The 13,872-nt window shown below is 61.0% G+C and overlaps 2 protein-coding genes across 2 annotated transcripts in view; one reads left to right on the top strand and one right to left on the bottom strand.

The window, feature by feature from the left end:
* Window positions 1-13,872, bottom strand: part of CEP104 (centrosomal protein 104) — a 223,291-nt gene that overhangs the window by 66,267 nt on the left and 143,152 nt on the right. The window lies entirely within an intron of this gene.
* Window positions 3,174-11,191, top strand: ARHGEF16 (Rho guanine nucleotide exchange factor 16). Its single transcript, XM_049775318.1, has 14 exons — window positions 3,174-3,770; window positions 5,216-5,261; window positions 5,878-6,047; window positions 6,417-6,473; window positions 6,560-6,720; window positions 7,400-7,552; window positions 7,630-7,759; window positions 8,292-8,366; window positions 8,449-8,541; window positions 9,133-9,284; window positions 10,173-10,361; window positions 10,476-10,543; window positions 10,714-10,815; window positions 10,926-11,191. The coding sequence occupies exons 1-14, from the start codon at window positions 3,201-3,203 to the stop codon at window positions 11,063-11,065; spliced, it is 2,106 nt and encodes a 701-aa protein (XP_049631275.1). The 5' UTR covers window positions 3,174-3,200; the 3' UTR covers window positions 11,066-11,191.

Below are 13,872 nucleotides of genomic sequence, written 5' to 3' on the forward strand. Positions count from 1 at the left end.
AGCAGTGCTGAGATGCTGGGCCCCTTAGGAGGGATGTGGAAGAAGAGCTCGGGGGTCCCCCAGAGTCCCCCCAGCCCTGAGCTGATGTGGCCACTCCCGGGGCCTGGCCCCTTCAGCTACGGGGATCCTTCTGGGGCCCTTCTGCTGTTGGGGTACAGGGCATGTGCTGGAGTATGAGGGTTCTAGGGGTCGCCGAGGTGCTGCAGACACAGCTGGGGCTAGCTGCCAGGTCACGGTGCTCAGCCGTGCACTTATTTTGTGCATGGAATGCTGTGTGCTCTGTTCTCGTGTGTGCATGTGTGTCTGCTCTCATGTGTGCATGTGAGTCTTCTCATGCATACAGTATGTTCACATGCATGTTCACGTGTCCCCGTGTGTGCACATGCATGTCTGCTCTCAGGTGTGCAGTCCGGTCTGTTCTCATATGCACATGTGTTTTCTTATTGCACATCTGTGCTATATTCATGCTTGCACATGTGTGTCTGTTCTCTTGTGTGCGTACATAGGCTCACCTGTTGCAGGGTCCTCGTTTGTGCAGAATGTATACCGTGACCGTGTGTGTTCAACATGTGAGCCTGTGTGCTCATGTGCGATCCTGTGTCAGGGTGTATGCTCATGTGTGTGATCCTTTGCGTGCCTGAGTTGCTCACATATGTGATTCTGTGTGTATTGATGTGTGATACTGTGTGGGTCTGTGTAGGTGTGTGCTCAAGTGTGTGAGCCCGTGTGTGCCTATGTTGGTGTGTGTACTCACATATGATCCCATGTCAGTGTGTGCGATCCCGTGTGTGCAGCTGGCCTCCTGTTTCCCCTGTGGGTGTCAGAGGAGAGCTGAATGCCTACGCAATGCCAGTTGGCAAAGCCGTGAGCGTCCCTGCAGCTCCATAGCCCCTCGGGCCACGCAGACACGATCTGTCGGGGAGGTTGGAGTGTTCCCGAGCAGGAGCAGACCTGGGTTCCTGCACCCCATGTGAGCCCCAAGGAGGGCCTCATCGTCAGCTATACCAAGGACAGGCCGGGGGCCCTGAGCACACCCCAACAGCATTTGTGCGACGCCCAGAGAGCCTCGGCCACTCAGGAGCCCAGTCAGGGACACGGGGAGGCGGTCTGGCCTGGCCTCAGGAACCTCCCCAGGCTCATCTCAGGACAGGCCTTCAGTGTGCTGGGGTGAGATGAGGCCCCACTGCTTGCGGGGACCCCAGAGAGAAGCAGATGTGGGACGGGGTGTTTGCAGCATCTGGGTCAGTGCCTCACGCCCGACTGTCCCCACTGGGGCCAGTCATGGCTGCTGGCCAGGGAGGGCACCCCAAGGCAGATGGGGGGTCTCCCAAGACTGTGGACTCTGCCTTGTTTACAATCCAAGGTGCACTTGTGAGTGATCCTGTCATGGCTCCTAAGGGGACAGGGGACAGGCACGTGACTGGAAGGGTTCCCTGGGTGAACCTTCCAGTGCTGTTTCCTTGTGAATCCATCTGGCTGCTCTGGGCTATGTTTGGAGGTGTCCACGGGGAGGCAGGGCAGCTCGGGGTACCCCCACCTGTGGGGAGTGTTTGGACCCCTGCAGAGCCGGCCCTGCCCCTCCAACATGCCCTCCTCCTGTTACTGTGCCCGCCATGGGTGTGGCAGTCCGGCGCCCAGACGTCAGGCCTGTTCACCTGACGGTCCCTGCGACTTTGCCCTCTGTGGGGACTCGGGGCATTCTGAGGCCGAGAGGGAGGAGCGGAGCGGCGGGTGGGCGAGTGAGGGACCGTGGGCAGCAGGCACAGGCTGGCCCCCAGGCAAACACCTGCACTCTGACGCCCAGAACCTGCTTCCTGCCGGGACACCCACGGGTGTGGTCTGGCCTGGAGCCAGCTGGACTTGGCAAACTGTCCTGCCAGCCGGCCGAGCATGCCGGCAAGATGCCACGGGTGGAGACCTGGGAGCTGGTGCCACCCCCGCTCGGCGGGGGCAGGGCACTGGCCTGGCCACCACCACCCTTGGCCCATGACTCAGAGCATCTGGGGAATGTGTGGGCCGCTCTCAGTGTGGGGGTGGCTGGCCCGAGACTAGTCCACGGGGAAGGAAGGGCCCTTCCAGACCCCAGATGGAGCGTCACGCCGGCCTTTGCCCCCAGAGCTGGGAGTGACTACACTCCATGCTGCCGCTGGACGGCCATTCGTTTGTGCCCATCTGATTTTGGGGAGAGTTAGAATGCAGCTTCTCCCGGAGCTATTATAGCACAGTGGAAGAGTATTTGCCTTGCATGCAGTCAATCCAGGATGGACGGTGGTTCGAATTCCGGCCTCCCATATGGTCCCCTGTGCCTGCCAGGAGCGATTTCTGAGTGCAGAGCCGGGAGGAACCCGAATGCCGCCAGGTGTGGCCCTAAAACAAGTGGAAAACTCTTCCCAAACCATGAGACCCCAGTGTTCACCCTGGCGGGTTCACTCAGCCCGTAGGGGGTGGTGGGCTTTTAGGGTCTGGGGAGCCAGTGATGAGGAGCAGGGCCCATGAGCACGGTCAAGGCATGGGGCAGCTGGGCCCTTGCAATGGCTGATGCCCATATCTCGCCCTGGCCCACAGACCCCACATGCTGTCTCATTCTGAGGAAATGTACGTCCCGGTGCCCAGAGCAGCCTGATTCTAAAGGGGTCCTGTGGGAGGGCTGGGGGGCACCTGGGCTGCTGAGTAAGGGAGTAGAAGAAGGGACTGGAAGTGGGACGCCCCTGTCCAAACCCTCAGCCAGGACTGGGTACACCTCAACTCAAGTGTCCATTCGCCCTATGCCATGTCCCTGACCTGAAAAAGATGCTTTATTTTTGTTGTTGTTGTTTTGGGGCCACACCTGGTGGCACTTGGGGATTACTCCTGGCTCTGCACTCAGAAATCGCTCCTGAAAGGCTCGGTGGACCATATGGGATGCTGGGAATCAAACCTGGCTCCATCCCTGGTCAGCAGCATGCAAGGCAAACACCCTACTGCTATGCTATTGTTCAGGCCCTGGAAAAGCCCAGGCCCGGCCTCCATTCCTCTCATCAAATGGGGCACCAAGGGCCTGCAATTCACAGCTGCACTGTGAACTGCACAGGGACTCCACTAGTATGAGGGGCTGGACAACGGGCACAGGAGGCTCGGACCACCGGCCCCCCACCCCTGGCTGTGTGGGCTGGAGTTCGATGACATGTCCCCTTGTCTCTCCCCAGGACTCCGCTTTCAGCATGTCGCAGAGGCACTCAGACAGCTCGGTGGAGGAGAGCTTTCCAGAATACCGCTTTCACTCGGAGCTGCGGCTCGATGCCAAGGGCCATCCGGTGCCCAAGCTCCCGATGGTCCGGAGCTCCCTGCGGCTCCGGATCGGGCCCACCAGCCCCTCGTCCATGGCGGCCCCTGAGGGCCCGGTGGCGGGCCCCGTGGTGCTCAGCACCGAAAGCCCCGTGGCCCTGAAGATGGGCACCCAGCAGCTCATCCCCAAGGGCCTGGCGGCGAGCAGCAAGACCAAGACCCCCGCACGCCACCAGAGCTTTGGGGCAGCCATACTCAGCAAGGAGGCAGCGCGGAGGGACCCCCAAATCCTGGCCACCCCCAGCTTCTCGCTGGATGACATGGACGTAGACGTGGGTGCCACCAGCATGCTGCGCAGGAATCTGCGGAACCAGTCCTACCGCGCAGCTATGAAGAGCCTGGGGGGCCCTGGCAGCCAGGAAGACCCCAGTCTCATGACCCCCAAGCTGCAGTCGCTGGCCGAAGAGCCCAATCAGCCCCCTGCCCGGAGCACAGCCAGAAACAAGGTGGGGGCATGGGCCGGTGTGTGTGCGAGTGGACTTGGCTGGGGTGAGGTTTCTAGTGGGTGTGCTTGGGGCAGAGCTTCAAATGGAGTTAAACCAAACTGGGGGGACCTCCTAAGGGGGTGTGTCGTGGGCGGATCTTCAAGTGGAGCTAGACCAATCTGGGGGCTTGTCCAAGTGGCTGTGTTTGGGGGGGGGGCAGGCTTCCAGACAGGAACTCCAGTTAGCATATCTAGGGCCAGGTTTCTATGCGGCGTATCAGTGTGGGTGTGTCTGGGGCGAGACTTTCTGGGCTTGGTTTCCAGGGGGTATGGTCAGCCTGGCTTTCTGGGTAGTGTCTGGCTGGACAGGGCTTCCAAGGGGCACGTCTGTGTGGGTGTCTAGGGTGGGGTCTCCGGGGTGTGGCAGGACAGGGCAAGGGGCGGGACTTCCGGGTTTGCCTGAAGTCCGAATGCAGGTGAATGAGGTCTGAACCTTCTGTGTGTGAGCTCCTTGCATATGGCTCCCAGCAGCCCAGGGAGATTCTAACCTAGATCCCATCTGTTGTTCCCTGACCCAGCAACAGTAGGGGACACCCATTTCTGAATCCGAGCCTCTAGGGGAGCCTATCAGCAGGACATGGTCTCATGGTCACAGAGCCACAGGGCTGTCATTGGAATTTCTGCAAGGGCTGGGAAGCTCAAGCCAGTGAGACTCTGGAGATGGGGGTACAGTGGAGGCACCCCCAGAGACCCCCATTCCCCTTGTGTGTGTGCTAGCAGCCCCTGAGGTGGGGGGCAGTACAGAACTAATCGTCCTCCATGGCTGGGCTGGGCAGAGCCCCCAAGACCCTGAACCTGAGTCGGTCCCTCGGGGATCTACCCCTCACTGCTCACAGCCACCCCATCGGGCTGCCCTGGAGAGCCCCCAGTACAATGCGGACGAGGGTAAGCGGTGTAGGTGGCAGAGAGGCCCCAGGAACAGGTCCAGACCTGGGTGGGACCTGGGGGACAGGGGCCCCCACATTCCAGACTAGCACGGGAGTTTTCAGGCCCTGACTTGCCCCAGGAAACCAGCTCCCCTTTCTCGGAACTGGCCCTGGGAGGTTAGGAGGGGACTGTGGTCCCTGAGTGATGGAGTCTGGTGTGGGTCCCCTGGCCAGCGGCAGGGTCCACTGCCTGCCCTGTCCGTGCTTCAGCAGGCCTGGTTCCCTGTCGCCACAACCATGGCCACCAAGGCCAGCCCTCTCTGTGGGGCTCTGTGCCCTGTCTGCCTCTGTCTCCAAGCACTCAGCCTTACGGCCTTCTCCAGGCAGCCTTCCTGGCCTGCTACTCTGGGTTGCCTGTCTCGTCTGTCAGGAGCCTCTGACATAGCCCCCGTGGAACGGACATTCATGGGGTCGGGTACAGGGTGGCTGTGGGGCCCACTGACCCGGCCTGCTGACTGGCTGCTCTGTTCTTCCCTCACAGAAGACTCTGGGCCGGAAGCGGGCAAACAAAGGCTCCTTTAAGGATGGTGAGTGGGGCCCCTGCACTTCCCTGGGAGGGGCTCCATGGGGTCTGCCTGGTTAGAAGTGGGGGGGGGGGCTCCACCCAGAGACTCATATCCTTGTGGTGCTCTGAGGGAAAAGTTCCCTCCGCCTCCTTCATCCCACAGTGCCAAAACTAAGCACATGGACTGAGGCCTTGCTGGGCCTCCAGGGAGCCTAATTTGGGTCCAGCAGGCCTTGGCACCCCAAGAGGGCATCCGGCATGCTGAAGGTGCTTACAGGACTGAGGGGTGACTGTGGAGGTCAGATGTAACAGCAGGTCCCCCTGGAGTACCCTGGACCCCTGTGACAGCCGCAGTGGGGCAGTAAGGCAGTGAGCAGGGCCCAGATTGGGGTGTGGGGCAGGGGTGTGGCAGGGCAGAGGCGCTGAGGGGAACCTCCTGCCTGGGCTGCATGGCCAGTGGGAGGGATAGTGGAACGAAGGATAGGGAGGAGGATGGGGCCTCTCTAGCCCCGGCCTGGTCGCCAATTGGTCCATTCTGGGTCTGAAGGCGGCAGTACCCCTGGAGACCATCCTGGACCTTGAGCAGGGCAGGGCAGGGCGGTTCCGGGGTGCCTGGGTTGACACCCCCCTCTCCCCAGACCCCCGCTTCTACCAGGAGATCCGTGAGCGCGGTCTGAACACCAGCCACGAGTCGGACGACGACCTTCTGGGCGAGCCCTGCAGCCCCCCTGAGCCCCGCAAAGTGGACACCCCCATCGTGGTGAAGACGCACCGGCCTGCACAGCTCACCTGGAGTCAGCTCCCTGAGGTGCAGGGGCGGGGGGGGGGGGGGCACCTACTGGAAGTGCCTTGTGCAGGGTGGTTTCAGGAAGCCACCCCACCTCCTCTGGGCCTCTCCACCTGGTGGTATGTGAGGACGCGGTCAGGGAAATAGATCCCTGATTCAGACAGCCTGAATCGGGGTTCCTGCACCCCAACTTCTTGGCCCAGGTGTGGGCCCCACTATCTGTCCAGCTACTGTGAGCTCAGGGACCAGGGGGGACAGCAGGCCTGTTTTGTCAGGAAGTTCCCATGGAGACCTCAGTGGAACAGGGGCCCATCTGTCCAGCCTTGTCCTGCCTTGTAGTGGCTCAGGGTGTGGGGACAGGCCTGCCATGACCCCCCGCTTGTGCCCCAGGTGGCGGAGTCGGGGCTCCTGGACCAGCTGAGCGCCGAGGAGCGCAAGAGGCAAGAGGTAAGGCGGCTGCCCGGGTGGGGTGGGGGGGTCTCAACCCTACCCGGTATGAGTCTCCGGGATCACCCATGCCCTGCCCCCCGCAGGCTATGTTTGAGATCCTCACGTCGGAGTTCTCGTACCAGCACAGCCTGGGCATCCTGGTGACCGAGTTCCTCCAGTCCCAGCCGCTGCGTGATGCCATCACCCAGACCGACTTCCACCATCTCTTCTCCAACATCCTGGATGTGCAGCGCGCCAGCCAGCGGTGGGTGGGCCGGGCTGGGGCTGAAATGTTGGGGTGTTGGGTGTTAGGGATATTGGGACATCAGGGGGTTGGGGTGTTGAGGTATTAAGACATCAGGGATCAGGATGCCCACGTCAGGCTCAAAGGGTCTTGTGTTAGGGGTGCCGGGGTGTTTGAGAATCTGAGTGTCAAGGTCTTGGGGTGTTGGGTAAAGTTCCAGGAGCCCCAGTTTGGGAGTGCCCAGAACTCTGCTCTCAGACCCATGTGGGATATGTCTATGTGGTTGCCATATTTGTGTACCTTGGGCCATAGCGATAGCATAGCAGTCGGGTGTTTCCCTTGCATGTGGCCAACCCGGGATGGACACAGGTTCGATTCCTGGCATCCTGTATGGTCCCCCGAGCCAGCCAGGAGGAACCCCTGAGCACTGCTGGGTGTGGCCCCAGAACAAAACAAAGCAAACATATATGTATATTTGGTGTGGTGTATGTGCCAGATTGATGTGTGTAGTTGGCATGTCCATATGTATGTGTTTATAGCATGTATGTAGCCAGTGTGTCTATATCTGGCATGTGCCTATCCAATGTGTCTGGAGTGTCCATATTCGGCATGCGTATATCGGGCGCATACCTGCTGTGCCATGTCCGTGCTCCCCGCATGGACCCCCTACGCTGCCTAATAGCCCTCCCTCCCTGTGCAGTTTCTTCGAGGCGCTGGAGCAGCGTCACCGGGAGCAGGTGTGTGTGGAGGACATCAGCGACATCCTGGAGGAACACGCCGAGCACCACTTCCACCCCTACGTGTCCTACTGCGCCAATGAGGTCTACCAGCAACGTGCTCTACAGAAGCTGACGTGAGCTTGGCCACATCCTGGGGGCCCTCGACCCCATTGCCCTCCGCCCGCTGAGCCCCGGCCTCGCCCTCATGTAGGGACAGCAACGTGGCCTTCCGAGAGGTGCTACGGGAGACGGAGAAGCGGCCTGCGTGCGGAGGGCTCCCCCTCATCTCCTTCCTCATCCTTCCCATGCAGCGGGTCACCCGGCTGCCGCTGCTCACAGATGTGAGTGCCCACACCCTGGGGTGCCCCTCCTCGCACATCATCCTCACTTGTCCAAGGTGACCTTTCTTGCCTCCTCCTGCTGTGAGTCCTTTCAGCCTATCCTGCCCATGTCCCCACTCAGTGGCCTCCGTGGCCTCCTGTTCAGTATATTTTTACCTCTGTCCCTTCTGGACTGCATCACAGGCATGCCACACATGGGCCAGAGCCCAGCTCTGTGTGCACACATGGGCCAGAGCCCAGCAGAGCCCTCAGGATCCTCATAGCCAGTGCTCCTGGGGTAACAGTCCTGGGCCGATGGGCCACCAGGCCTGGCCTGCCAAGGCCTCTGGAGCTTAGAGGGTCTGGGGTGTCTCTCCTGGCTTCACACAGGAGACTGTACTGGAGGCCACTTGTTACATGCAGGATATGGGGGCTGCGTGGTCTGGGACCTGGGGACTGCCTGGTTCTCGAGGGGCTGCCCCCAGGCTGGTATGAGGCCCTTGCCCCTTGAATGCAGCACGCTCAGGGCCCCTCATCTGCTGTTTCTCCGCAGACGCTGTGTCTCAAGTCCCAGGGCCACCCTGAGCGCTACAAGGCTGCCAGCCGAGCCCTGAAGGCCATCAGCAAGGTGAGGGGTGGGGCAGCCCATCCCACCCCCAGGAAGGGCGGCCCCGCTCAGGGCCGCACACCCAGTCTGCCTCCCCCTGCAGCTGGTGAAGAAATGCAACGAGGGGGCGCACCAGATGGAGCGGACAGAGCTCATGTACCGGCTGTCCACGCAACTGGACTTCAGCAAAGTCAAGGTAAGTCCCACCCCCCCGCCCCCACTGCTGGTCTGGGGGCAGGGTCCTGCCCCTGTCCCGAGGGAGCGGTGGTGAGGGACAGTGCCTGGGCGGCCCCTGGGTGGCCCCTGTGCCAGTTTCTACCTGTCTGAGCTGCCCCGGTGAGGTCTGAGCTTCCTTGGCAGCCCGCAGAGGGGCCTGGCCCCGGGCCCAGGGAGGCAGGCCCAGCTGTGAGAGGGGAAGGGCTGTGGGTGAGCTGGGGGATGTCCTAGAGGAGGTGTCGGGAAGTCTACAGCGTCTTCACGTTTAAGGGTGCCCTAGGACTCACCCCAGTGGCTCCCCTTGTGCCCGGTGAAAGGAGAACAACAGAGGGGTGCAGCAGGTCAGCTTTCTGGGTTCTGGCGTCACCCACACTTCATTCTTCCTGACCCACACCCTGTGGAGGTGCCCTGGGATCGGTCAGCCCCTGAGGATGCGAATGGGAGCTGCGCCCCAGAACCAGAACCTACTGAAGTGCCCTTTGTGGGGCCCAGGCATATCCAGGCCCGCCCTGCAGGCCACACACTGCCTTGCTGCCCCCAGCCTCACGCCTCTCCTCCTCTCTGTCCCCAGTCCCTCCCGCTCATCTCGGCGTCCCGCTGGCTGCGGAAGCGCGGGGAGCTGCAGGTGCTGGAGGAGTCGAGCCTGTTCCGGAAGCTGGGCAGCCGACCCACCTCATACCTGTTCCTCTTCAATGACGTGCTGGTGCTCACCAAGAGGAGGAGGTGGGTGCTGGTCTGGCCCAGTAGGGACCAACCATTGGCTCTGGGCCCTGCAGACACCCCAGGGTGTGCCCACTCCTGGGACCCACCATATGGGGCCCTGCCCACTCTTGACCCCACCCACTCCTGATCATGCTCAAAACTCCAAGGATCTTTTTTGGGCCCGGCCCACAAAGCTGGTATCAATACATCCATGTGCCGCCCATGGGACCTGGCCACCCCGAGCCCTGCTTACAATACTCAGACCCTCCCAGTTCCAGACCCCACCTACTCTAGACCACGCCCACACAAAAACATGCCCAGTCCTGGACTATGCCCATGACAAACAATACCCGCTCTTGGTCACGCCCACCCTCAGGCCCTGCCCACAAAGCTGGTATCAATACATCTAGACTCTGTCCACATCCAGGCCCTGCCCACAGCCCTGGGACCTGTCCACTCCAAGCCCTACTCACAACACTCAGACCCGCCCATTTCTTGGCCAAGCCCACAAAGTGTCCCACCCACTCTTGACCATGGCCACACTCGGAACACACCACTCCTGATCACGCTCACAACTTCAGAGATATTGTCCGGTCCTTGCCTACAGTGGTGGTATTAGCATATTTAGGCTCCACCTATATCTAGGCCCTGCCCATGGCCCTGGGACCTCTCTACACCCATGCTCTGCCCATTCCCAGCCCTGCCCACAACACGGACCTGCCCATTCCTGGGGCTCTGCCCACACCAGGGCCTCGCTGGAAGACTTGGGTGGGGGTCTGGGGATGCTTTGGGGGATCCTGCCCAAGCTTCAACCTCAGACTCAGAGTTCTCTGGCCCACAGAGGGCCCCAGAACCTGTGTGGTGTGTCCCGGAGCCCTGCGGTGCAGCCTCGTGTCCATCTGTCCACAGCGAGGAGAGCTTCCTGGTGCAGGACTATGCCCGGACAGAGGACGTCTTGGTGCAGAGACTGGAGCCCAGCGAGGTGGCTTTGCCCGGTGGCGGCAATCGAAGCTCGTCCATTCCGAATCCCTTCCGGCTGACCCTGCAGCGGAACAGCGAGGGCCGGCGGGAGAGCGTCCTACTGTCGGCTGAGTCGGCGTGAGGAGGGGCACTGGGGGCAAAGCACCCCACAAGAGGCCATGGTACCCAGACCCAGACCTTGGGGTACATTTGGGCCCGGGGCGGCTGCACTGACACCGTCTCTGACCCTAGGAGCGACCGAGCCCGGTGGATCACGGCACTGACCCACAGGGAGAAGCAGGGGCCCCCTGACAAAGGAGGTGAGTCTTGGCTGGGTTCCTGGGACCCTGGGCTGGGTCCTCCATGCACAGGCCTGCCTATCCCCTATGCAACCGGACAGAAGCGGCTGCGTGTCCTCCCGGAACACCAGGAACCCAGCTCGGGAGGAGTGAAGGAGACCCGAGTTTGAGTCCCGTCTCTGTCGCCCTAGCCCTGCTGCAGGTGGAAGTGACCCGGGCCTACCTGGCCAAGCAGGTGGACGAGATGAGTCTGCAGCAGGCGGATGTAGTTCTCGTCCTGGAACAGGAGGACGGTGAGTAAGGGGCCAGATCACCGACAACCCCAGGATGGCAGTGACTCGGGCATGGGGCGCTGGGAGGGAGGTGGGCATGGCGTGCCCCCAGCTCAGCCCCGTGCCCCCAGGCTGGCAGTACGGGGAGCGCCTGCGCGATGGCGAGACCGGCTGGTTCCCCGAGGACGTGGCCTCCAGCATCACCAGCCGTGTGGCCGTGGAGGACAATGTGCGCCGGATGGCGAGGCTGCGGCTGGAGACCGATGTATAGGCCCAGTGGCCCCGAGCACCCCACCTGGCCCTGGAACACCCTCCATCCGCCTCAGAGCATCCCAACCTGACCCTGGGAGCGTCCTCCAGCTAGCACCAGGAGCACCGTCTAGTCAGTCCTGGGAGCATCTCCGACAGTCCTGGGAGCATCTCCGTTTGGCACTCGGAGCACCTCCGCTTGGCCGTAGGAGCACTCTCCAGCCAGCCCTGGGAATCCCCCCGCCTGGCCTCAGGAGCATCTTCAGTTGGCCCTGGGAGTACCCTTCAGCTGGCCCCGGAGCACCCTCACCTGGTCCTGGGAGCAACTTCATTTGGCCTTGGGAGCACCTGTACTTGGCCTCGAGAGCATTATCCAGCCAGCCGCAAGCACCCCTACGTAGCACAGGCGCACCCACCAGACCATCTCTCAGGGCGTCAGCAGCACCTGCAAAGCCGGATGGGACCAACCCTTCAGCCCTGTCAACTGCCCCTTTCCCCTCTGAAAGGCCCAGAATTTCCAGGGCACCTCCATGTCCCCCAGGGGCCTTGAGACCATCTTGATATCCCCAGGACATTAAAGTGTTTCTCACGTGGAGTCTCACGACCACTCTGCCCCATGCGGCTACTGCAGCCCGTCCCTGCTCTGCTCTTGTCCAGACTTTGGGTGAAGGGCCTCAATGTCACCGCCTTGCGGTAGGTTGGGTGGGGACTTGAGTCCTCTGCACCTGTAACTGAAGGTCCAGGCCTGGGTCAGAGCCAACAGCTCCGGGCAGGAGGGGCTGGGGGTACTGCCCGAGAGAGGATTGTGGGGCCAACTGCCGTCACCCAAGAGGCCCAGTGGTTAGCGAGGTCCTGCGCTAGGTGTAGTGTATCTGGGGCATGTTACTGCAGGACTGCCGTGTGGGCATGTGTAGTGAGTGTGTGAGGGGGTGTCTAGTATCTCTGGTATGTGTGTTTCTGGTATGTGGTGTCTATGTGATATCGTGTGTGTCTAGTGTGTGTGTTTTGTACATTGGTATCTGGTGTGTGATGTCATTTGGCCCCCTTGGATGCCCTCCCAGTACCCCCTTAGCCCCTACACCATCATGGGCCCAGTGGGGTCTGGGTGTCACCTCTGACCTCGGCAGGTGCCACCCCAGACAGACCAGCACATCCTCACTGGAGGAGGTTCTCAGCACCTGAGCCTGGGGGTAGGCAGACCAGGTGCCAGCCATGGCCTTGGCATGATGGACATGTCTGGGCTGCCCAGGCAGGCAGGTACAACATGGAGCTGCCACACATCCCAGGGACCCGGGGTGAACCTCAGTGCCCCAGATGCCCTGTGCCCCTTGCCTGCTGGTGTTTTGCTTTGCCCCCACTGAGTGCTGCGTTCAGTGGGTCCTCCAGATAGACGGACTGACCACCTGAATGGCCCCCCTGCATTGCCTCCAGCCTGTGCAGGCTTATCTGTGAGGCGGAAAGGATCCTGCACCACCACACATTCCACCCATCCTCCCCCATTTCCAAAGGCTCACCATGCACCCCGAAAGCCGGACATCCCCCTGCCAAGCCTGCCAGGGGCTCTGCAGGCAACTGATTTGGGGCTGCCTCCAAATAGTTAATAGGAAGGCCTCCAACCCTGTCATTCGGATTCAAGGTGCCACCCCTAGGTCCATCCCACGAACTCTGAAGCTGTCGGACTGTCCAGCTGTCGTCTGCTTCTGCCCCAGACATGGACATGTTTTCTGGGGTTCAGTAGTCATAGCACATCAGTTCCTGTGGACTGAGCCGGTGTACGTGGACGCTTCTGGTATTCTTCACTCACTGGAGGCAGAGCCTGCAGCCACCTCACCTGTGTCACCTGTGTCACCCTAGCCTCCTGTGACCGGCCCAGGGTGGGTTGGGGCAGCGGGTCCACTCCCTGTGTGTCCATCTGCCCCAGGAGCCCTCAATCCTACTTGCTCTGTCCTGGCACTGTTGTCCTAAACCACTCCTGTGTTTCTAACGTTCAAAGTTCTCTCGACCTGGTTCACGACATTCTTGATGTGTTTGCTTTTTGCATTTGGGCCACACCCAGCGGTGCATGGGGCTTACTCCTGGCTCCACACGGGGATCACTCCTAGGGGGCCCCATCTGTGATGCCAAGGGCCAAACCCAGGGAGGCCATGTACAAAGAACTGCCCTGCCCTAACCTGCCCTGCCTTTCCAGCTCGATGTTCCTCCTGCCCCTTCCATCCTCTTTAGCTCTCTGCCCTCCTATGTATTTTTTTTCCCCTTGCTTCCTGTTGAAAACTTAGCAGCCCAGGCTGGGGAGACCGCTTCACGGCTGGAGCATGCCTGGCACGCCTTTGGCCCTGAGTTTCACCTGAGCACTGCCAGTTGCACATCTGCAGGGTCAGTAACACCAGGTACAGAACCCAGGTATCAGTGAGCATTGCTCATCAATTCTACAGGCTTTTTTTTTTCCCCGGAGAAATTGGTGTGTTGGGTCCGGAGAGATAGCACAGCAGCGTTTGCCTTGCAAGCAGCCGATCCAGGACCAAAGGTGGTTGGTTCGAATCCCGGTGTCCCATAGGGTCCCCCGAGCCTGCCAGGAGCTATTTCTGAGCAGACTGCCAGGAGTAATCCCTGAGCACCGCTGGGTGTGGCCCAAAAACCAAAAAAAGAAATTGGTGTGTTGCTCCATTCACAGGGCATAAAGATCAGGCACAATGCGTGTGCAAATGGCATGAGTGTCCGTGTGGCTGCCTTTCTGAGTGTGCTGGTTCCGCCCTGTTTGGGCCAAGCACAGTGGTCATCTGTCCTGCCTGCTCAGCTCGCCTCAAACCCCATACATGCCGCATTTTCCCA

The sequence above is a fragment of the Suncus etruscus genome, chromosome 6, assembly GCF_024139225.1.
Source record: "Suncus etruscus isolate mSunEtr1 chromosome 6, mSunEtr1.pri.cur, whole genome shotgun sequence".
NCBI classification, from domain to species: domain Eukaryota; kingdom Metazoa; phylum Chordata; class Mammalia; order Eulipotyphla; family Soricidae; genus Suncus; species Suncus etruscus.

What these genes read in the sequence shown, in the direction of transcription:
- ARHGEF16 (XM_049775318.1), top strand. Translation starts at nt 3,201, where the DNA reads ATGTCGCAGAGGCACTCAGACAGCTCGGTGGAGGAGAGCTTTCCAGAA. An exon ending in CAAAGGCTCCTTTAAGGATG is followed by an intron (nt 5,262 to 5,877) that starts GTGAGTGGGGCC and finishes CCCTCTCCCCAG; the next exon opens with ACCCCCGCTTCTACCAGGAG. An exon ending in CCCTGAAGGCCATCAGCAAG is followed by an intron (nt 8,367 to 8,448) that starts GTGAGGGGTGGG and finishes CTCCCCCTGCAG; the next exon opens with CTGGTGAAGAAATGCAACGA.